This window comes from Bos taurus, chromosome 5, assembly GCF_002263795.3.
Source record: "Bos taurus isolate L1 Dominette 01449 registration number 42190680 breed Hereford chromosome 5, ARS-UCD2.0, whole genome shotgun sequence".
In the NCBI taxonomy this organism is placed as follows: domain Eukaryota; kingdom Metazoa; phylum Chordata; class Mammalia; order Artiodactyla; family Bovidae; genus Bos; species Bos taurus.
Window position 1 is genome coordinate 105,523,870 of NC_037332.1, and position 23,580 is coordinate 105,547,449.

Consider the following 23,580-nt stretch of genomic DNA (forward strand, 5'->3'; position numbering starts at 1 on the left):
TCCGAGTGTCTGGTTTCCTTGGGATCCAGTGCGACCAATGCCTGTGTGCTAAATCGCTCAGTCGTGTCCGACTCTTTGTGACTCCATGGACTGTAGCCCACCAGGCTCCTCAGTCCATGGAATTCTCCAGGAAGAGTACTGGAGTGGGTTGCCATTTCCTTCTCCAGGGGATCTTCCTGACCCAGGGATCAAACCTGGATCTCCCGCATTGCAGGCAGATGCTTTACCGTCTGAGCCACAGATATGGTCAATTAAGTCTCTTCAAGGAGAATGTCCTTTATTATTTAACCTCTTGCATGCATGCCAAGTCACTACAGTCATGTCTGACTCTTGCAACCACATATAGCCCACCAGGCTTCTCTGTCCATGGGATTTCCCAGGCAAGAATCCCGGAGTGGGTTGCTATTTCCTACTCCAGGGGACCTTCCCAACCCAGAGATCAAACCCATTTCTCGTCATGTTGCCTGTGTTTGCAGGCCAGTTCTTTACTCCTAGCGAGACCTAGTCAGCTCAGTTGCTCAGTCGTGTCTGACTCTTTGCAACCCCATGGACTGTAGCACGTCAAGCCTCCCTGTCCATCACCAACTCCTGGAGTTTACCTAAACTCGTGTCCGTTGAGTCGGTGATGCTATCCAACCATCGCATCCTCTGTTTGTCCCCTTCTCCTCCCGCCTTCAATCTTTCCCAGCATCAGGGTCTTTTCCAATTAGTCGGTTCGAGACCTGGGAAGCCCCAATGGGACAGCAAGGAGAAGCAGTCTCAGGAATGAAAGAGTCCAGTGGTTAGCAGAGTAAAAATACTGCCTGCCTGAGAGCCCAGCCAAACGCTGGTGGGCCTGTTGTCTATGGATACACACTTCCCATCGACCCATCCATGACTTGTGACTTCCCTGCTTTAAAGGGGTCCCTAAATAAGCCACAGTTTGTCAAGAGTTATTTCAGCCCTTTGTAACCATGCACGTACTTTTCAATATCCAATCTGAATCCTTTAAATTAGGCTACCAGGACCTGGCTCCTTGTCCTATTCTCCCCAGAACTGTCCATCTCACCTTTATCCTTGGTTGCAGACTCTCGGGGTCCAAAAAGGTCCAGAGGACCTGGGTTCAGTGGCCAGTCCTGTACCTCTCCAGATAGAAGACGTGGGACAAGTCACCTGTTAGGACACTGCTCTGACTTAATGTCCATATCACCCCGCTTTAGAAGCACTTTCTGAATTATATGTTCTCCAGCAATTTTACATTCTCCATCCTTCCTTCTAGAAACTTCCTCCTCTAGTTTCTAGGTTTCCTATTTTTCTGCATGTCTCTGGGGCTCTACTCAACCCCTTACATGTTTCTCTCTCCCAGGAGTTCACCCTCTTGACCCTCCACTGTTCTCAGTCATCTTCCCCAGGTGATCTCACCCAAACCCAGTGGCTTCAATCACCCAATGCCTCCCTTCATGGACTATGACACGGTGAGAAAACTATGAAGCCAGGTATATATCCCAGGCTCTTTCTGATGTTATGATCTTGAGTTTCTTTTGCACACATTTATCTGTACTGTAATTACAACGATATACAAACTGTGAGTTCACATAGGCAGACTAGAAGGGCAGGTGGTGGATGAGTGGACACATCCAGTAGCTTGCTCATCTTCCAACCTTCGGGAAACCTGTCATCCCCGGCTCCACGTGGTCTTAGAGAAGCATCAGTCATAGTATTGCCACCACCACACTGTGGGCTTGTAATCCCGGCTGGCCAACTGGAGGACCCCAATATCTCAGGCGCAGTGATGGGTTCAAATCCAATTACTTCTGAGACTTTCCTCCGAGCAGGAAGACTGCTACTTTTGATGGGAAGATAGTGGTCATCTTAACTTCTGGGCAGAGCTGCTCTTCAGAATGAAGTCAACCATAAATGAAGCAAGACTAACAGGGGGCGAGAGCATCTGACCTCCATGATCTTGTCTGAATTCCTAGGTCCTGCTGTGTCTCCGTTTACCCATCCTGATTCCCCACAGTCATTAAAACCAATAAATGCCCTGTTGTTTAAATGAGTTGGAACTTGGCTTCTATCATTCCCATACCAGAATTCTAACTGGCATAGGTTAACTCGGACAAGAGGGGAAAAGTTGATTATTATTTAGGGTTCTCTTAGTGATGCTGTTCTTTTAGTACTCTTTAGTGATGCTCCCCTGGTGACTCAGATGGTAAAAAATCTCCCTGCAATGCAGGAGACCCAGGTTCAATCCCTGGGTCGGGAAGATCCCCTGGAGAAGAAAATTGGCAACTCACTCCAGTATTGGACTGAGGAGCCTAAAGAATCCCATAGACAGAGGAGCCTGGTGAGCTATCGTCCATGGGGTCACAGTCAGACATGTCTGAGCAACTAACACTTTCACTTTTACTAGTGATGCTGTAACATTGAGTACTTAGCTCTCTTCCTGAGACAGACTGGGACCTGGGACCCTTAGCTGCAGTGCTTGCACCTGGACACACCTCTCCTCCAGCAACAAAATACAAAGAAACTGTATGGGACTAAAAACAACCATGTGTAAGAGCCAGACATCCTGGAATGTGAAGTCAAGTGGGCCTTAGAAAGCATCACTACGAACAAAGCTAGTGGAGGTGATGGAATTCCAGTTGAGCTATTCCAAATCCTGAAAGATGATGCTGTGAAAGTGCTGGACTCAATATGCCAGCAAATTTGGAAAACTCAGCAGTGGCCACAGGACTGGAAAAGGTCAGTTTTCATTCCAATCCCAAACAAAGGCAAGGCCAAAGAATGCTCAAACTACCGCACAATTGCACTCATCTCACATGCTCATAAAGTAATGCTCAAAATTCTCCAAGCCAGGCTTCAGCAATATGTGAACTGTGAACTTCCTGATGTTCAAGCTGGTTTTAGAAAAGGCAGAGGAACCAGAGATCAAATTGCCAACATCTGCTGGATCATGGAAAAAGCAAGAGAGTTCCACAAAAACATCTATTTCTGCTTTATTGACTATGCCAAAGCCTTTGACTGTGTGGATCACAATAAACTGTGGAAAATTTTGAAAGAGATGGGAATACCAGAACACCTGATCTGCCTCTTGAGAAATTTGTATGCAGGTCAGGAAGCAACAGTTAGAACTGGACATAGAACAACAGACTGGTTCCAAATAGGAAAAGGAGTTCGTCAAGGCTGTATATTGTCACCCTGCTTATTTAACTTATATGCAGAGTACATCATGAGAAACGCTGGACTGGAAGAAACACAAGCTGGAATCAAGATTGCCAGGAGAAATATCAATAACCTCAGATATGCAGATGACACCACCCTTATGGCAGAAAGTGAAGAGGAACTCAAAAGCCTCTTGATGAAAGTGAAAATGGAGAGTGAAAAAGTTGGCCTGAAGCTCAACATTCAGAAAACGAAGGTTATGGCATCCGGTCCCATCACTTCATGGAAAATAGATGGGGAAACAGTAGAAACAGTGTCAGACTTTATTTTTCTGGGCTCCAAAATCACTACAGATGGTGACTACAGCCATGAAATTAAAAGACGCTTACTCCTTGGAAGGAAAGTTATGACCAACCTAGATAGCATATTCAAAAGCAGAGACATTACTTTGCCCACAAAGGTTCGTCTAGTCAAGGCTATGGTTTTTCCAGTGGTCATGTATGGATGTGAGAGTTGGACTATGAAGAAGGCTGAGCACTGAAGAATTGATGCTTTTGAACTGTGGTGTTGGAGAAGACTCTTGAGAGTCCCCTGGACTGCAAGGAGATCCAACCAGTCCATTGTGAAGGAGATCAGCCCTGGGATTTCTTTGGAAGGAATGATACTAAAGCTGAAGCTCCAGTACTTTGGCCACCTCATGTGAAGAGTTGACTCATTGGAAAAGACTCTGATGCTGGGAGGGATTGGGGGCAGGAGGAGAAGGGGACGACAGAGGATGAGATGGCTGGATTGCATCACTGACTCGATGGACGGGAGTCTGGGTGAACTCTGGGAGTTGGTGATGGACAGGGAGGCCTGGCGTGCTGCGATTCATGGGGTCGCAAAGAGTCGGACACGAATGAGCGACTGATCTGATCTGATCTGATGCACAGTTGGGGGCAAATTCTGGACCCAAAAGATACAAAGAGACCAACAAATCTGCTGTCACCTTTGAAGGGCCTGGAGCCAAAACAGGGAGTCAGGAGCAAAAGCAGGGTACTGAGCATATCCCCTGCCCACACCACCACCTAAGAGCTGGGCAAACCACTCCTCCAGCCCAAACCCTGGACACACCCACACCCTGTACCCTTACCCCACACTTAAGGACCCAGCTCCCTTCACCCAGGGAGTGAGCAAGGGAATCTGCTGTTTGTGCTTGCCCCCCACTCCAGCAGCAGGGACCCCGATAAAACTTTGCCTGAATTTCCTCTCTGGCCTCCAGTCAATTTCTAGTTATTGGGGAGGGCCAAGAACTCTGGTCAGTAACATTCCCACCACCCCCCAATCCCCACCCTACCCCATGCACCCATTGTTTATTTGGTTAAGGGCATAAGGAAGAAGCCTGGGTGCAAGGACATTCTTTCCAATCCCTCATCACAGAAATCATGCCAATCAGCGAGGTGAATAGAGGTCCTTTTTTTTTTTTTTTTAAACAAACCTTTATGGGTTAAAAAAAAAAACAAAAAACAAAAAACCAACCATCTTAAGTATTGTACAATATAAGCACTGTCTCTAATACAAATCACAGGGAGGGTGGGGAAAGAGCAGACACACCCTCCGCTCGGGTCACACAATAGGCGGTAAAGCATTTGTGTTCTTGGGGGAGGACTTTTTGTTCTGTTGTCCTGAGGAGGTCTTGGACTCTGCTGGCCCAACAGCCACCTCTGGCTTTCCGGAAGCTTCTGCCAGATGAGGCAGCTGGATCACCTCTGCCGTGTGCTGGCCAGAGCCTCGCTGATTGCCTCGATTCTCATCCTGTTTGGTGGCGCCATCTTTGATTTTGTCTTTAGCCTCGACTTGAAGGACCACATCTGCCAAGGAGAAGACAGCGGGAGCAAGTAAGTGCTCAAACATGAGTTATGTCCTAACTGTCCAACAGGTTCTAAATCACTTCTGGGAAACCCTGGTGGTAACCATACAAAAGCGGTTCATTGGTAAAGCACATTCTACGTGCCAGACATCCTTCTAAGCATGCGTGCTCAGTCACTGAGTCCTGTCTGACTCTTTGCAACCTCATGGACTGTAGTCCACCAGGCTCCTCTGTCCATGGGATTCTTCAGGCAAGAATACTGGAGTGGGATGCCATGCCCTTCTCCAGGGGATCTTCCCAACCCAGGGATCAAACCCGGGTCTCCTGCATCTCCTGCAGGTGAATTCTTTACCACTGACCCACAGGGGAAGCCCATCATTCTAAGCTCTTGACAGTTACTGATTCCTTCACTCTTTCCTTCAGCTAGACAGAATCAGCCTTACTCTCATTCTCATAAATGGAGAAACTGAGGAACAGAGAGGTTAAGTAAATTGCCCAAGGGCTCACTCCTGGTGAGTGGTGGGGCAAGAATTTATCCCAGATATCCTGACTCCAGTGATCAAGTACATAACCCCAAGGTTATATTGCTGATAAAAGATATTTGCATAGTTTTGTAATCTGTCTGGTAAAAATTCAAAAGGTAATTATAGGGTATGCACAGGAGGACAGATTGAAAGAAAAGGGGAGGAAAGAGAATGAAGATAGGAGAAAAATGGAAATTCCTAATGATGAGAGGGGATAAAAAGGAGAACCTGGCCACAACCAAGTTTCCTGAAAGAGGAAAATTCCCAAATGAAGAAATGGCAGGCCAGGACTGCCACTGGAGATCCAGTGGTTAGGACTTCGCCTCCCAGTACAGGGGCTGTGGGTTACATTTCTGGTTGGGGAGCTAGGATCCCACATGCCTCGCAGCCAAAATTCAAAACATGAAAAAAAAGAAAAGCAGAAGCAAGGAATGTTGTAACAAATTCAATAATGACATTAAATGGTCCACATCAAAAATCTTTTAAAAAAAGAAAGAAATGGCTAGCTGGTCGTGATGAAACCAGAGTAATTAACCAAAGCTGAGCTCAGAGAAATTGACATGTGGTCCTCCAGAGCCACCTGATTTCCTTGGGATTATGAAGACAGAATGGGCTATTCGAGGGGCTGTACCTTTTTTGCCAGAGTGATGCTGTGCTTGAACCTTGTCCTTCCTGGATTCAGAGGGGAAACAGAGACTCGTTTTCCTCAAGGTCTGAAGCCTGGGCCGAGCTTTGAGGTTCCGAGGCTCATGAATCCAAGCATGCTTGAGCGCCTGGTCAGGGGTCATGCGAAGAGAGGGCTCCCAGCTACATACCAACAAAGCCCAGGACCGGTTAGAGTTCTATTTCCCTTTTTAATAATGAAATACTCTCAAAGACCCCAAAAAAAAACCTAAATAAAATATAAAGATGGTTCATTTTTACAGAACCCATTTAAGCTATGTTGTAACTCAGAGATACCACAGAACAGAGATTATGACATACAATGTTAAAGTGTGTGTGTGTGTGTGTGTGTGTGTGTGTCTGACTCTTTGTGACCACGTGGACTATAGTCCACCAGACTCCTCTGTCCATGGAGCCCTCCAGGCAAGAATATTGGAGTGGGTTGCCATGCCCTCCTCCAGGGGATCATCCCGACCCAAGGACTGAACCCAGGTCTCCTGCATTGCAGGCGGATTCTTTACTGCTGAGCCACCAGGGAAGCCCTCATTTTGAAGTACCTGGAAGCAACAAGTAGAAGTGATCTTTTTAGAAAATGTGTATAAAAAGCCAAGGAAAATCTCAGAGCCCAAGGCTTCCGGAGTTCCTAGCAATTCCAAGAAATAGTATAGAACGTCTAAACCAATGGACCTCAGGATCTAATAGACTAAGAACACCAAAATGAAAATACTTAATTGCTATTCCCAAACTATGGGATTTGGACCTCCAAATACATCACAAAGAATATGAAAGAATGCTAGAATATTAAGATTGTAAGGGGGACTTGGTGGTAATCCAAACTTCTAATGTAGTAACAAAATATATTTGACAGAACACCCACCACGGAGTCATCTTGCCTTAAGAAAGGCAAAAAAAGTAATTTTGGTGAGCAGGCACTAACTCACAGAACTAGCTATTCTAACTTTTAAATACTCCAGTTCTTTAAAAGTTCTTCATTTTGACTGAGCCGAGATTCACTTCTCAGGAACCTTTTCTTATATTCTCTAAAGTTCTTTTTTAATTTTGATTTTTTGGCCACACCACACAGCCTGTGAGATCTTAGTTCCCTAAACAGGGATTGAACCTGCATGCTATGCATGGGAAGCGAAGCGTCCTGACCACTGGACCGCCAGGAAAGTCTCAACCTCTGTAAAAATAGTGACCATAGGATCTTTCCTGGGGGTCCTGTAATTAGGACTCCACACTCCCAATGCAGGGGGCCTGGGTTCGATCCCTGGTCCGTCCCTAGAGCCCACATGCCACAGCTGAAAGATCCTGCACAGTCTATGAAGATCAAAGATCCCACGTGCCACAGCTAAGACCCAGAACAGCCAAGTAAAAAAGACTTTTTAAAATAGTGACAATAGCTAGTACTTTCTAAATACCTTCTAAACAAGGTCCTGTTCTAAAATGATTTCTGTGCTGTTTTTTTTTTCCTATGACTTGACTGAAGTACAGAAGTACCTACTTTCTAAGGTTCAAAATATGCCTATAGATACGAAAAAACTGTACATATTAAATGTTTTCTAGATCACCCTTTCCCTAATTCTCTCACATGAGAGGATTTAGATTCTAAATTATAGGGGAATGGGTGGGTAGGGCGCTGCTGCTGCTAAGTCTCTTCAGTCGTGTCCAGCTCTGTGCGACCCCATAGACAGCAGCCCACCAGGCTCCCCCATCCCTGGGATTCTCCAGGCAAGAACACTGGAGTGGGTTGCCATTTCCTCCTCCAATGCATGGAAGTGAAAAGTGAAAGTAAAGTCACTTAAGTCGTGTCTGACTCTGTGCAACCCCATAGACGGCAGCCCACCAGGCTCCCCCATCCCTGGGATTCTCCAGGCAAGAACACTGGAGTGGGTTGCCATTTCCTTCTCCAATGCATTAAAGTGAAAACTTAAAGTGAAGTCACTCAGTCGTGTCGGACTCTGCAGACCACCAGGCCCCTCCATCCATGGGATTTTCCAGGCAAGAGTACTGGAGTGGGGTGCCATTGCCTTCTCCAGGGAGGGCGCTAAAACCAGCTTATATTGGGTGTGGATTCAAACAGTTACAACAGGCTCCGTGAAGACCTTGGCTTCAGTTCGTGAAGTAGGAGACACTGAGGACGTGCCTACAACCTCGCTGCCAGACAGTCAGGCCAAGGAAGCAAGAGAGCTCAACCCACACGCTGTGTGCTCCACGGCAGTCACTTAACCTCTCTGAGCGTCAGCCTCTGAGTCTCAAAACAGATTAAGTCATCTGCCCCACCGATCACACAGGACGACGGGTGGGTGGATGCAGCCTGATCAGGCAATGGATGGGGAAGCACCTTGTAGACCCTGAAGCTGTATGGTCTGTGTTCATTGTGCTGTCATCACTGCCTCCCAGACTTTCACCCGCAAACGTGTGGGAAAGGACAGAGCTGAAGAGGAAACCCCAGAATCAAAGACACCCTGACAAACTCACACCAAGCACCGCCTGAGGAAGTCCAGGAAGCTGGTGTCGCAGGTTTTCAGCAACACGGTGAGATCCTTGGAATCCGGGTATCTCTTTTTCCCCCTGTTGTTGGTTATATTTTTAGGAAAACCTTTGGAATCTTTAGAGATATAACATTCTGTGTTTAGTTCCAGGTATAAATACGCACTGATCACATCACAGCTGTTCGCTCGACCGGGCTGCTTCTTGGCGAGGTCTCTGCAGCCTTCCCCTGCTCGGTCCCACACCGCCCCCTCCCCCGCCAACCCCCACACAAACCCATCCCGAAGCCCCAGCCGGTGTGAAATAACCACGTGTAAACCAATCCAATGAACACAATTTACAAACAACGTTTCCGACTACTCCATATGTTCTGAGCCTCCTTCCCACCACCTCCTCCCAGCATCAATTAAATGATTTCAATGATTTAACCTCAACCAATGTAAAATAATGATTATGATGATAATGATGATGATGATAACAATAATAATAAAATAATAAAACATTTTAAAGTAAATATGAAATGACAGAAACATTCAGCTCTGAACAAAAAGGATACTGTCCATTCTTGGCTTATCTCTGCCCCTGTTCCTTCCTTCACTTATCCCAAAATGTGAGAATTTGGGACATCCATGGGGAATAACAAGAAAGTCATTTTAGGAGAAGGAATTTGCTCTTAGAACTCATGTACAAACCACACAAGCAAATTAATCTCTTTTTTTTTTTTTACAATCATGTGAACATTTTGTCCATAATTGCAATGACCAAACTTGGCTGGTGACTTAAGACACAACTTAGAATGCCTTTCTTCAGCCATTTCCACCGTTTTTAAAGCCCTCACCAAATGTATGATCTGTCATTGCTGAAAAGCAGCCCTGGAGACAGCTCCAAAGGCGGCCAGAGAACACCTAGTACAGTGCTTTGCAGGTGAGACCACTCGTTTGGACATCCACCAGTGAGCGCGTTCAGAAGGATGACTGTGTATGCTCACACCCTACAAACATGCATGTAAAAGGGTGGATATATAAACACACACACACAATTGACACACTCCATGGACTTCTCACAAAAACTCAGTGGGGCTCGTACAATGAAAGGCACACATGAAGTGCTTCCAGTTATGCACTCCATGCAATCTGCAGTGTGTCCAACAGAAGACCTGCTCTTTTTACTGATTTCCTGGAGGAGCCCACAAATGTGTGTGTGTGTGTGTGTGTACACACGTGGGCATCTCTGTGTGCTTATACAGACACAAATGGGCTGGGGGTACTGCGTAGGGCAGGGGTCCTGTTTTTGTTGTTCAGTTGCTCAGTGGTGTCTGACTTTGTGACACTACAGACTGCAGCACACCAGGCTTCCCTGTCCTTCACCATCTTTTGGAGTTTGCTCAAACTCACATCCATTGAGTTGGTGATGCCATCCTACCATCTCATCAAATCCCCACTTTCCTTTTGACTGTGGCACCAGGCTCCCACCTTATCCTATGCTGTCTTTTGACAGATGATCAAAGAAGAATCAAACTCATGGGCTTACAATAACACAAACTCTATAGTCATCCTTCAGTTCAGTTCAGTTCAGTTGCTCAGTCGTGTCCAACTCTTTGGGACCCCATGAATCGCAGCACGCCAGGCCTCCCTGTCCATCACCAACTCCCGGAGCTCACTCAGACTCACATCCCTCGAGTCAGTGATGCCATCCAGCCATCTCATCCTCTGTCCTCCCCTTCTCCTCCTGCCCCCAATCCCTCCCAGCATCAGAGTCTTTTCCAATGAGTCAACTCTTCACTTGAGGTGGCCAAAGTACTGGAGTTTCACCTTCAGCATCATTCCCTCCAAAGAAATCCCAGGGCTGATCTCCTTCACAATGGACTGGTTGGATCTCCTTGCAGTCCAAGGGACTCTCAAGAGTCTTCTCCAACACCACAGTTCAAAAGCATCAATTCTTCAGCACTCAGCCTTCTTCACAGTCCAACTCTCACATCATACATGACCACAGGAAAAACCATAGCCTTGACTAGACGAACCTTTGTTGGCAAAGTAATGTCTCTGCTTTTGAATATGCTATCTAGGTTGGTCATAACTTTCCTTCCAAGGAGTAAGCGTCTTTTAATTTCATGGCTGTAGTCACCATCTGTAGTGATTTTGGAGCCCAGAAAAATAAACTCTGACACTGTTTCCACTGTTTCCCCATCTATTTCCCATGAAGTGATGGGACTGGATGCCATGATCTTCATTTTCTGAATGTTGAGCTTTAAGCCAACTTTTTCACTCTCCTCTTTCACTTTCATCAAGAGGCCTTTTAGTTCCTCTTCACTTTCTGCCATAAGGGTGGTGTCATCTGCATATCTGAGGTTATTGATATTTCTCCTGGCAATCCTGATTCCAGCTCGTGCTTCTTCCAGCCCAGCATTTCTCATGATGTACTCTGCATAAAAGTTAAATAAGCAGGGTGACAATACACAGCCTTGACGTATTCCTTTTCCTATTTGGAACCAGTCTGTTGTTCCATGTCCAGTTCTAACTGTTACTTCCTGACCTGCATACAGATTTCTCAAGAGGCAGATCAGGTGGTCTGGTATTCCCATCTCTTTCAGAATTTTCCACAGTTTATTGTGATCCACACAGTCAAAGGCTTTGGCATAGTCAATAAAGCAGAAATAGATGTTTTTCTGGAACTCTCTTGCTTTTTCCATGATCCAGCGGATGTTGGCAATTTGATCTCTGGTTCCTCTGCCTTTTCTAAAACCAGCTTGAACATCTGGAAGTTCACGGTTCACGTATTGCTGAAGCCTGGCTTAGAGAATTTTGAGCATTACTTTATGAGCATGTGAGATGAGTGCAATTTTGCGGTAGTTTGAGCATTCTTTGGCATTGCCTTTCTTTGGGATTGGAATGAAAACTGACCTTTTCCAGTCCTGTGGCCACTGCTGAATTTTCCAAATTTGCTGGCATATTGAGTGCAGCACTTTCACAGCATCATCCTTCAGGATTTGAAATAGCTCAACTGAAATTCCATCACCTCCACTAGCTTTGTTCATAGTGATGCTTTCTAAGGCCCACTTGACTTCACATTCCAGGATGTCTGGCTCTAGGTCAGTGATCACACTGTTGTGATTATCTGGGTCGTGAAGATCTTTTTTTGTACAGTTCTTCTGTGTATTCTTGCCACCTTGACTGCTTTTCTTGTACAAGTTTTTCCCACCTCTCTCTTCTCCATTACCTCATTTTCCTCCCCACCTCCTTCTTGCTGCCTGGACCATCTACATCTCTTGCTATCCTTGAAGCAACATCACTTTGCTGCTAATTAGACATATTAACTTGGAGTGGCTGGGGTGGTCAAGGACCTGTTGACAGCCCGAGAGACAAGAACTAAAGTTGGCATAGTGTTTCACAAATTCGCCTCATCCTAAGCTGCTGTAAAAACATACAGACTCCTAACTCCCATCTCAAAGCCACCATATCATAGGAGGGTGATGGGAATTAGCACTATTTCCAAGAACCCAGATGATTCTCATAGTCAGATAAAGTTGGGAAGCACAGAAGAAGACGCAGCTCCCAATAAAGTCCTTTCTTGTGTGGGAAGGGACGATGCATGATGCTGCTACCAAAACCACATCACTCATTCTGAAGCCTGGTGCTGATGGTAAAAGTCAGGTTCTCAATGAAATGGACATGTGTGAGCCTTTGCTATCCTCTTACCAAAAATGCCCTCTATTCCCTTCCTTTTGATTCCCCCAAATACAATCTCCTGAGTTCAGGGTTATAGGCTTGAGAGGTGAGTCTCCCCACAATGTCTTTGTCAAGCAGGAGGGAGCAGCATGTGCCTACTCATCTTTCCCTAAAATACTTTGACATCCAAAAGGCTGAGTTAAAAGTGGTGAAGGGGAAAAGTATATTTGGCATCAAACAACCAGTTCTGTCGCCCTGTGCAAAAGTTACACCAGTAAGTCTTTCAAAGAAGGTCTACTTTCATCAGACTACTTTCAAAGATCTAGCCTGTGGGCACTTTCCTAAGGCAGCCGGGACACCAACACTGACCCTACTCAGCGAGGCAGTCTTTACGCCTCTGGCCATGACTACATGCTGACGTTTACAAGATGTAACCATTGGGATGGTGCAGGACCAACCAATCAGAGTGGACGACAGCTTTGGCATTGGAGGGGGATCCTGGAAGACTCTTTCTTGCCCGACCTTAAACTTTTAGTTTCTGGCTCATGGCTCCAAGGAATGCTGGGAGAGATGCCAGAGAACCTGTGGCTGTGGCAGGGGCTCAGGGCCATGGCTTTTTCACCAAATGATATGGAAATAGACTACATTTTAACCCCCACATGGCTGAACCAATATACATGGACTGATCGTTGACATGACTGCAATCTTTTTGTCCAGGAGGATTCCCCCAGGGCAGTGGTTTTTTGACTGTGCTATTGATGGGACAAGATGTGTCATTCGGATGGCGGGGAGTCCTTTCAAGGAGCCCTGTTCCCTCACACCTGGCTTTGCTCCTCTTGGCTGTCACTAGGGCCACTGTGGCTTTCGCTCCATGCGACTCCCTTAGGAAAAGGACTGCAGACCTGGGACTGGCTTCACCTTGTTCAGAGCGGCCCAGAAGCCCTGCCTCAGTTGCACCTCATTCATTCATCTGTCTGTCCTGCACAGCACGACTTGGCTGGAAGGGCAGAGAAGCCTAAAATCCAGAGCCTGGGAACTGTGATGGGGCGGGGGCAGCCTAGGGACCATGGATGAGGCTGAATTCCAGCAATTAGGCAGATGTCCTGTACATAACTGACAAGCCATTGCATATCCACAGCAAAACTGTTCTGACAGCCCTTGCTTATCTGTTTTATAGCGAAGATGCAGTGAACCTGGAACAGTAAGCAGCTGGGCAATTAAGAAAATTTCAGCAGGAAAGAATAGGGGTCCATTAATGATGAAATGGAATGATGGAATTTTCCACTGTTCTTGCGAGGACTCTTCTGCTCTTTGATTTCCCTTCATAGTGCATCATGTGAGTGGGTAGGCAAGCTGCTAGCGGAGGTGGGGAGAGTTTATAAAAGAGGGTAGAGTTCCAATCTTTGAGGGTTTGAGATCCACTGATGGGTCTTCTAGGCATGAACCTGGTCACTCTCAGGCACCTGCCAAGACCTCATTCCTGGTATGATTTCCCTACCCACCTCCATCACGCACCTGGTACCATTCTCAGCATCTTTTCACTTTTCTGAACGAAACCTCTAAGCACAGCCTGCCCTTTGGGGTGGGCATGGAAGGTATCTTCAAGGGCTAGGGAATCTTATCAGCCACCGTGGTAAAAAAGAGAGTCAGACCCGGGACTCACCAAAGAACATCTGTCTCCTGGAGGCCGTCTGGATGAAGCGGGATGGTGGCAGGCCCAGCACCTGCAACAAGGGCAAAGTGGTGGACTCACCCTCCTGGGGTCACACTTGCCAAGACTGTTGGAAGCAGGTGGGACTTTGGCCAAACTGGCTTCTCCAGACAAGGACCCGAGATATGAAGTTAAGAAGGCTTCCCTGGTGGCTCAGCAGTAAAGAATCAGCCTGCCAAGGCAGGAGACGCAGGTTCGATCTCTGGGTCAGGTAGATTTCCTGGAGGAGGAAATGACAACCCACTCCAATATGCTTGCCTGGGAAATCCCATGGACAGAGAAGCCTGGTGGGGCTAGAGTTCATGGGGATGCAAAGGGTCGGACGGGACTGAGTGAGTAAACAACACACAGCAGCATGAAGGGATAACCTCAAGCCAGTGATGGAGCAGGACCACAGCCTAAGGCTCGACTCCTACTGCAGGGCCGTTCCAGTATCCTGAGAATCTATGAGCATTGCCCACGTTACCCTAAACGGGCATCAGCACCGGCTAGGTGGGTACTCGATGTGGCTGCCAGCTCTCACTGCCAGAGCGAGTAAACCAGTGCAGCTGCACACCACCCGTGAATGAAGGAGTGACACCTCCCAGCTCAGAGCATCAAAGGGAAGGGGAGGAAAAGCAGACGGAAACCACCAGATGGACATCAGACCACAGGATGACCTTATGAAAAGAAAAGAGCAGCGCCTGCCTGGTGACCTTATCTGCACAGCAACCTACAGGGCTGCACAGAGAGAAACAAAGGATGTCCCCATCAGCCCTGGGTTCCTGGCTTTGCAGCCTGGTTCCCAGCCATGTCCCTTCCCCTCGTGCTCCTCAGCTTGAGATCACAAGGAAGCTGAATCAGTTCTGGGGCAGTGGGAACCTCCACTTGGATCTGTTGCCCCATCCCCAATTCTCCTGGAAATTGGAAGATGATTGGCTCAGGGATGCTTCATTAAATCATCCATCATCATCCAATCAGCCTCAGAAGCCATGGACTCTGGTCCCCTCACTTTACAGAGACCCAGAGCATGGAAGTGAATTGTCAAAGAGAAAGAGGAGTAACTTCCAGGTTTACTGATTTCCAGGGTAGTGTTCATCCCACCATGGCTATCATCATAGCACTAATACCTAAAGCAGTTAAATACTCTATTATTAGTTTCAACCATGAGATGAATCTCTATACTAATTCTCAAGGCTATATGTGTCTCCCCAACCATCTTTAAGAAAATCTAAAAATACAAATTTGGGATGGATGAATAGATAAACAGATAGACAGTAAGAAATTAGTTATACCTTTGTTCACAGTCAAAATATCACTGGGAAAATCCTAAAATGTGAAATTTCCACTTTTGGGGATTACTTTTTCCTGCACTGTCTAACTTGTCTTCCTAGTGAAAATAAAGTGTTAGTCGCTCAGTTGTGTCTGAATCTTTGCAACCCCATAGACTGTAGCCCGCCAGCTTCCTCTGTCATCTAATTTGGCCTCATAACAAGATGCCTTTAAGTAAGAGAATAACAGGCATAATATGTGATTATATGAGAGTCTTGGTAAAACCTTTTCACTGGGAGATATTCTTCCCAGAAAGTTAAGATGATAACTAATGACTGAACGGTATACAGATTTTGCTGGGTGTTGTGTCAGTCTGGTTCTTAGATTCTTTTGAATATATATAGGAAAGTTGTTTAGTTGCTAAGTTGTGTCCAACTCTTTTGTGACCCCATGGACTGTAGTCCACCAAGCTCCTCTGTCTATGGGATTCTCCAGGCAAGAATACTGGAGTGGCTTGCTATTTCTTCCTCCAGGGGATCTTCCTGACCCAAGAATCAGACTCGCATTTCCCATGTCTCCTGCATTGGCAGGAGGAATTTTTTTTTTTCACTACTGAGCCACCTGGAAAGCCTGGTATAACAGTCTTATTTTAAACATCATGATTCATTATATGCTGGAAATTACATCCTTTGCAACTAGTTAAATTTCTGATAAAAATGTTAGATGTCAACTCAAACGTACATAATTTCAAAACATCCAACCCTCCCCCTGTTAACAGGCGCTGGCCACCGCTCTACAGCGAGCCAGACGCCACCTGGCGTCTGAGAACAGAAGTTACCGGCCCCGAGGGTGTCAGCTGGAAGGCAGCCCGGCCCCCTCACCTCCATGATGCAGGCCAGCTGCTCCACCTCGTTCTCCCCGGGGAACAGAGGGTAGCCCGTGTACAGCTCGGCCATGATGCAACCCAGGCTCCACATGTCAATGGCCATGTTGTATGGATGGCCCAGGATCACCTCTGGGGATCGGTAGAACCGGCTCTGGATGTAGGTGTAGACTGCGGGGGAGAGAAGAGAAACCTCACATGGAAACCTCCCAGAGCACATATCTGCAGCACTTATGACTCATCTATTGTTGTTCAGTCACTCAGTCCTGTCTGACTCTCTGCAACCTCATGGACTGCAGCACACCAGGCTCCCTGTCCTTCACCATCTCCTGGAGTTTGCCAAAACTCATGGCCATTGAGTCGGTGATGCCATCCAACCATCTCACCCTCTGTCATCCCCTTCTCCTTGTGCCTTCAACCCTTCCCAGCATCAGAGTCTTTTTCAGTGAGTCTGCTCTTTGAATCAGGTGGTCAAAGTATTGGAGCTTCAGCTTCAGCATCAGTCTTTCCAATGAATATTCAGGGTTGATTTACTTTAGGATTGACTGGTTTGATCTCGTTGTGATCCAAGGGACTCTCAAGAGTCTTCTCCAGCACCACAGTTCAAAAGCATGACTTATGTCTCCCCCACATCTGTCTCATCACATCATCACAGCAGCCTGATTATCATGAGGGGTCGTTATCCTCAAGTTGTTGATAAAGAGATCTAAGGAAGGCATTGTTCTAAGCAAGTAAATTTGTCAGGCGAGCTTTTTAAACGATCTCTTACTGGAGCATAGTTGCTTTACATTGCTGTGACAGTTTCTGCTGCACGGCAAAGTGGAGCAGCTATGATGCTGTTGCTGTTCAGTCGCACGGTCATGTCCGATTCTTTGAGACCCCATGGACTGCAGCATGCCAGGCCTCTCTGTCCCTCGCCATCTCCTGAAGTTTGCCCAAGTTTATGCCCGTATGAATCAGCTATCAGTTCAGTTCAGTCTCTCAGTCGTGTCCGACTCTTCAAGACCCCATGAATCGCAGCACGCCAGGCCTCCCTGTCCATCACCAACTCCCGGAGTTCACTCAGACTCACGTCCATCGAGTCAGTGATGCCACCCAGCCATCTCATCCTCTGTTGTCCCCTTCTCCTCCTGCCCCCAATCCCTCCCAGCATCAGAGTCTTTTCCAATGAGTCAACTCTTTGCATGAGGTGGCCAAAGTACTGGAGTTTCAGCTTTAGCATATATCCCCTCTTGTTTGGATTTCCTTCCCATGTAGGTCACCACAGAGCCCGGAGAAGAGCTCCTTGTGCCACACAGTAGGTTCTCATCAGTTATCTCTTTTACACCCAGTATCAATAGTTTATACGTGTCAGTCCCAAACTCCCGACTCATCCCATCGCCTTCCCCCTCACAGAGTGAAGTAACTCAGAAAGAGACAAAGAAGTATCGTGTGTCAACGTGTATATGTGGAATCTAGAAAAATGGGATGGGTGACCTTATTTGCAAAGTAGAAACAGAGACACAGATGTACAGGACAAACATATGGATACCAAGACGAGCCTTTAAAAAAGAAAACGTAAGGCAAATGTAAAGCTAAGTTTTCACACTGTTTGATTAATCTGGGGTAGACATGCTCTGAAAATACTGCAATTTGGCAAGGGAAGAGGTGTATAAGAACCGAAAAAGTAGCATGCAAAATGCGTAATTTTAACATGCATATTCAATATATTATGTGCACTGTGTTGTATAATGTAAAGTACAGAAAGAAAAGCTTAACAAAATCTCAGCAGAGGAGGATGTATGGAAGGCAGTACTGTGGGCAGCCTAGATTTTATAGTTGAGAAGACTGAGACGAAAGAATGGGACATTACGGTTTTTTGCAAATGCTGTTAATTGGTTACGTAGATGGGGGCAGGGCAGGGCTTTTGTAGTCACTTCACTGTGTGTGTGTGTGTGTGTGTGTGTTCTGGCATGTGGGATCTTAGTTCCATGACCAGGGAACGAACCCAGCCCCCTACAGGCAGGTCCTTAACCTCTGGACCACGGAGGAAGTCCAGTCACTTCTCTATTGTTTGGATTGGGTACAGTAAGGATGTAATAATTTTTTGTAATTTAAAACAAAGTGAAGATCTCACAAAAATGACTTTTATACCCTGTCTGCTTCCAAAATGGACTTGAGGCCCTTTGCAATCGAAGTACAAATAGACGGGAAAGTAGAGGGAGGGGGTGAGGGTGGGGAGGAATGAACTAGCCAAAGGGGATCAAGAAGTACAAACTTAAGTCTGAAAAGTTCTAAAATAAATAAGCCACAGGATGTAATTAATACACAGCATATGGAATACGATCAATAATATTGCGATAATTTTTATGGGGACAGATTGTTACTAGACTTATCACGGTGATCATTTCACATACATAGGCAAAAGTCAAATCAGTATGTTGTACACCTGAATCTAACTTATCCTGAAGGTCAACTATACCTCAATGAAAAATAAGTCAATAAGAGAGAAAAATTAAAAGTAAATCTAATGGATACTCACATGATGCTTACATGTGTCAGGCACTGTTCCAAGTGATTCTTATGGATTAACTCTTTGAATCCTTATAACTACCCTACAACAGTTATAATTTTATTTTAGTTGTTTTCAATTGGAGTGTAATTCTTTTACAACACTGTGCTAGTTTCTGCTGTACAACGTGAATCAGCCATATGTATGCATACACCCCCTCCCGCTTGAACCTCTCTCTCGCTCACCTGCCCCACCGCACCCTCTAGGTCATCACAGAGCACCGGGCCGGGCTCCCTGTGCTGCAGCTTCCCACTGGCTCTTCATTTTACACATAAGAGGGTGTGTATGTCAGTGCTCCTCTCCCAATTCGTCCCACCCTCTCCTTCCCCCGCTGTGTCCACAGGTTTGTTCTCTGTGTCTACGTCTATATTCCTGCCCTGCAAACAGGTTCATCAGTACCGTTTTTCTAGATTCCATGTTTATGGATTATTACATGATATTTGTTTTTCTCTTTCTGACTTGCTTCACTCTGTATGACAGGCTCTGGGTCCATCCACATCACTACAAATGACTCAGTTTCATTCCCTTTATATGGCTGAGTAATATCCCATTGTATACAGGTACCACATCTTCCTTATCCATTCCTCTGTCGATGGACTATTAGGTTGAAGCAGGTATTATTATCATACCCATTTTAAAATGAGGAAACTGAGGCATACAGAGATTCAATAAACTCCCAAGGTCACTCAACTGCAGGTGGCAGAGCTGGGATTTGAACTCAAACAGTTGTGATTGAGCATCCATTCTCTCTACTGTTTTGTGGTTAAAATAAAGATCAAGGGAAGTCAGAAAACATAAAAAGTGGGGGGAAACACCTGGAAACCAAGGGTAAGATCATTACAAGTTCAGTTCTGAGCATCTTGGCAGCCAAGATAAATCTTAAGTAATGGGTTACAGAGAGTTCATCTCCAAGGAGGGTGAGCATACTCTTTCTTTCTGGGAGGAATAATGTTTTCTAGCTGGAATTTATTACGGCTTCCATACGTAAACAATAAAGGACTTGTGTCTCCAAAAATGGTTTTGGAGAATATTCAGAAACATCCATTTAATAGTCTTTCCTTCAGCTTCAGGGGACTTCCTCTGACTCGCCCTGCCCCCATGAAGGCTCGTTCCAAAGCCCCTTTCATATGCCTTAGCTCAGTGCATACATAGACTTCTCATCCTCGTACACAATCTTATACACATCTTCCTGTCTCCTCCATTGGGCAGTAAGCCTGCAGAGGACAGGAAATTCTCATTTTTGGTTCCTGATACCCTATACAGAAGGAGGGCATGGCAACCCGCTCCAATATTCTTAGATGAGAAATCCCTGTGGACAGAGAAGCCTGGTGGGCTACAGTCCATGGGGTCACAAAGTTGGACACGACTGAGGAGACTTAGCACATAGCACACGCCTTAGACAGCAACGGACACACAACAGACACTCAGCAGACGTCTGTGGAATGTGCATGTTCTTGACATCAAACCTGACAAAAGCCAAGAGAGAAGACTGGAGTCAAGTTCGGTGACAGCTGTAGAAATGAACTGGCCAAAAAGTTCGTTCAGGTTTCTCAGTAGGATGTTATGGAAAAACAAGAAAGAACTTTTTGGCCAATTCAATACTCTAGGGCAGCTTTCTGGATTCTAGCTTGAAATATATATACACACACATATATATATATATATATATATATATATATTTGTTTTTGTGACTATACACATATATATATAATATATATAACATATAAATATTATAGATATATATATAGATAACCTGGAGAATCTAGGGCCATGAACCCCAAACTTCAGAATGGCTGTGTTTTCTAAAGTACAGCCTCCCAGGTACTGTCCCAGAAATTTCTATTTGGGACAGCTGGGGTCAGCCTTCAGAAGCTGTCATTTTGCAGAGGCCCAGCACTCTCTGGACCCCAAAGATAATTTGGATAAATGTCTTTGGATAAGTCCAGAGTCACAGAGTATAAAAGCAGCAAAGCAGCCTTACCATATTTGAACCAACCTTCGCATTTTACAGATGAGGAAACTTAGGGTCAGAGATGTGAACCAGCTTGGTTCAAAATCAAACCAGTAGCTGTGATGGCTGAGCCCAGAGGAGAACCCAGGTGACCTCGTGTGGGAACTGTTTGTTTCAGGAAAGGAAAGAATCGCAGTGGGGAAATTAGGACAGAGGGACTGGCACGGCCCTACCTTTCTGGTGTTCATAACAGCTTGATCCAAAGTCAATGACTTTAACAGAGACTTGGCCTTTCTGGTACAACACTATATTCTCCTAGAGGGAAGACAGACACAGGTCAAGTTTTAACAGTGTTAGCCGAGGCACGCCATTTACCTAACTGTCCACCAATCTTCTGGAACCTCCTTCAAGTGGGCTCCTCCCCCATCTCCAACCCCACCCCGGTCTCCCTCCTCTGACTTCTGCTTCCAGGGTTGCATCTCTTGTCTGGCCCCAGTATTTGCTGCTCTGCAGTATTTCTTTTGCATCGATGCTGACTCTTTACTGATATAAATGGTGTGACTCCTGAAGATGGTGAGTTTCTTTTTATCTCCTTGGTACCTTGTTCTATGCCTTGCTTGCATAAGGCCTTAGAAATATCACTGACCAGGACTTCCCTGGTGGTCCAGTGGTTAAGAATCCGCTTGCCAGTGCAGGGGACACAGGTTCGATCCCTGGTACGGGAAGATTCTACATGCCGCAGGGCAACTAAACCCATGTGCCACAACTACCAAGCCCGCGCTCCATGCTTCACAACAAGAGCGGTCACTGCAATGAGAAGCCTGTGCTCACCACAACTATAGAAAGCCTGTGCAGCAATGAAGACCCAGTGCAGTCAAAAATAATAAATTCTTTAGAAAAGAAAGAAAAAGAAATATCACTGCCTGAATCGGATGCTTCCATTAAGTGCCCCAGCAACATACTGGTATGACAATCGGGGACCGAAACAGAAACAAAGAATCCCCCACGGCGATTTGATCGGAGTTGGGACCGTTGTGCTGACTTTGCAGAAACTGTGAAGCCAGGTGTTCCAGCAGAATCCTGGATGAGAAAGCAGAGCACTGGGCTCTCCTCTCAGAGCATGAGCGTGGCCCACCTGGGGCTGGAAGGTTAGAGTCCTAATCGTATTTCCAGGGATCTCAATGTCTGATGAATCGAGGCATAGGATGCATGAGGCCATCACAGCTCACTGATACTAACCACTAAGTCCACAGGAATAACTGCCTGATTCTTGAATCCACACTCACCAAACTCTCCTGCTTGTATGTCTACTTTCCTATTGAGCATGTATACTCCTGTCCACTTAATCTACTTCTCAAGCAAGTCTATGTGCTCATATTTCAGCTACCCACCTGTCTTGTGGGTTCCTTGCTGAGAGTCAGTCCCCTAAGCCCAAAGACCACGGTCCCTTTGGAGGTGCAAAGCAGAGGATTAGGAACTTGGATGTGGAGAATAAATCAGTGTACCACTGTCCTTGTCGGGGCTCCACCAGTCAGCCCCAAGAGAACATCTCTATCTTGACAATCTTTAATTAATAGAAGTATCCCAGATCCGGCTCAGTGATAAAGAATCTGCCTGCCAAGCCAGAGACTTGGGTTCAATCCCTGGGTCAGGAAGATCCTCTGGAGAAGGAAATGGCAACTCATTCTAGTATTTTTGCCTGGAGAATCCCATGAGGAGCCTGGCATGCTACAGTCCATGGGATCACAAAGAGTCGGACCTGACTGAGCTCACACAGGACCAACTCAGAGGACAGGGTGGGTTTAGGACATCCACCTCCCTGCTGGACACACATCTCCGAGTACCGCCTGGGCTCAGTCATCCAGGTCCCGTCTGCCTTGATGACACCACATCTTTTTTCTATGTCCCAGTATGCCTGTCTTGTCCTTGCTACATCTCACGTGGTTTACACAACCTGCAAACACTTGGCCTCCACCCTGGAGCCCTGCTCAGTTACCACTGGGGATGGGTACCGGGCAAACCCTTTCTGAGGGTGGAAACCAGCTCCCTGACAAGACAGAGGCTGTACTCACGGGCTTGAGGTCACAGTGAATGATCTTCTCCATGTAGAGCATCTGCAAACACTTCAGGACAGAGAGGGTGAAGCGACGAACGATGGAGAGGCTGAAGCCTTGGAAACTGTTGTTCTTCATCAACTCGTACAAGTTGATGCTGGGACAGAGAGAGAAAGTGACGTGAAGCCGCGTAGAAGGTACATGATGGTGAGTCTGACCCTGCAACATCAATCCCTTATCACCTGGCTGCCCTCTGGCAGTGGCAAGACTCAGACTAGGAGGTGGGGCTTTCGTGTCCTATAAACTTGACTTTTCCGTTGACTAACGGTTGATTCAGGGCGACATTCAAATGTGCTGGCCTCTCAGATGCTTGTCTCTTACATGCAGGATCCTTTCATCACCTTGCTGCACGTGTGTGTGTTAAGAGGTTAGTATATCGAACTTCTGATATAGTCACGGTTCTTCAGCCCCTTGAGAGGGATCCAGGGAGCCCTCCAGTTACTCAACCAAGTGACCAACCCTGCTCACACAGAATAAATCTGTCTAAAGACGCAGCTTCCTGATAGATGAGGGGACAAGGGAGTGGGCAGACAGGGCCTGAGAGAGGAGCCATACCCCATCTAAGTGAGCCTGCCTGCCTGGTCCCACCTCTCGCCTTTCAGAAAGGACTGAGGGCTGGCTCTTGCCAGATAAATATAGAATCCTTATATATAAGTAATCCTGAGTGTGTGTATATATACATATACATACAGGAATCTTATAACTCTCTCTATATATATAGAATCCTATATATATAGAATATATATTGAATCCTATATATATATATATAGAGAGAGAGAGAGAG

The 23,580-nt window shown here is 46.2% G+C and overlaps 1 protein-coding gene and 1 non-coding gene across 4 annotated transcripts in view; one reads left to right on the forward strand and one right to left on the reverse strand.

Annotated features, from left to right (window-relative positions):
* Nucleotides 1-4,608: 4,608 nt before the first annotated feature.
* DYRK4 (dual specificity tyrosine phosphorylation regulated kinase 4) overlaps nucleotides 4,609-23,580 on the reverse strand; it is a 49,266-nt gene continuing 30,294 nt past the window's right edge. For 2 of the 3 annotated variants that reach the window (XM_024992696.2, XM_002687899.7), the window contains 7 exons: nucleotides 22,755-22,893; nucleotides 20,916-20,997; nucleotides 16,179-16,351; nucleotides 13,999-14,059; nucleotides 8,659-8,788; nucleotides 6,146-6,321; nucleotides 4,609-4,991 (listed from right to left, as the gene is read on the reverse strand). In XM_024992696.2, the coding sequence (XP_024848464.1) occupies nucleotides 4,747-4,991; nucleotides 6,146-6,321; nucleotides 8,659-8,788; nucleotides 13,999-14,059; nucleotides 16,179-16,351; nucleotides 20,916-20,997; nucleotides 22,755-22,893 (1,006 nt within the window). In that variant the 3' untranslated portion in view covers nucleotides 4,609-4,746. Of the gene's footprint in view, nucleotides 4,992-6,145; nucleotides 6,322-8,658; nucleotides 8,789-13,998; nucleotides 14,060-16,178; nucleotides 16,352-18,701; nucleotides 20,321-20,915; nucleotides 20,998-22,754; nucleotides 22,894-23,580 lie in introns of those variants that run through there. The other variant, XM_059887097.1, reaches the window with a different exon arrangement.
* MIR2285CR-2 (microRNA mir-2285cr-2) lies at nucleotides 20,263-20,318 on the forward strand. Its single transcript, NR_162361.1, has one exon. It is a non-coding gene; the product is annotated as a microRNA mir-2285cr-2 (primary transcript).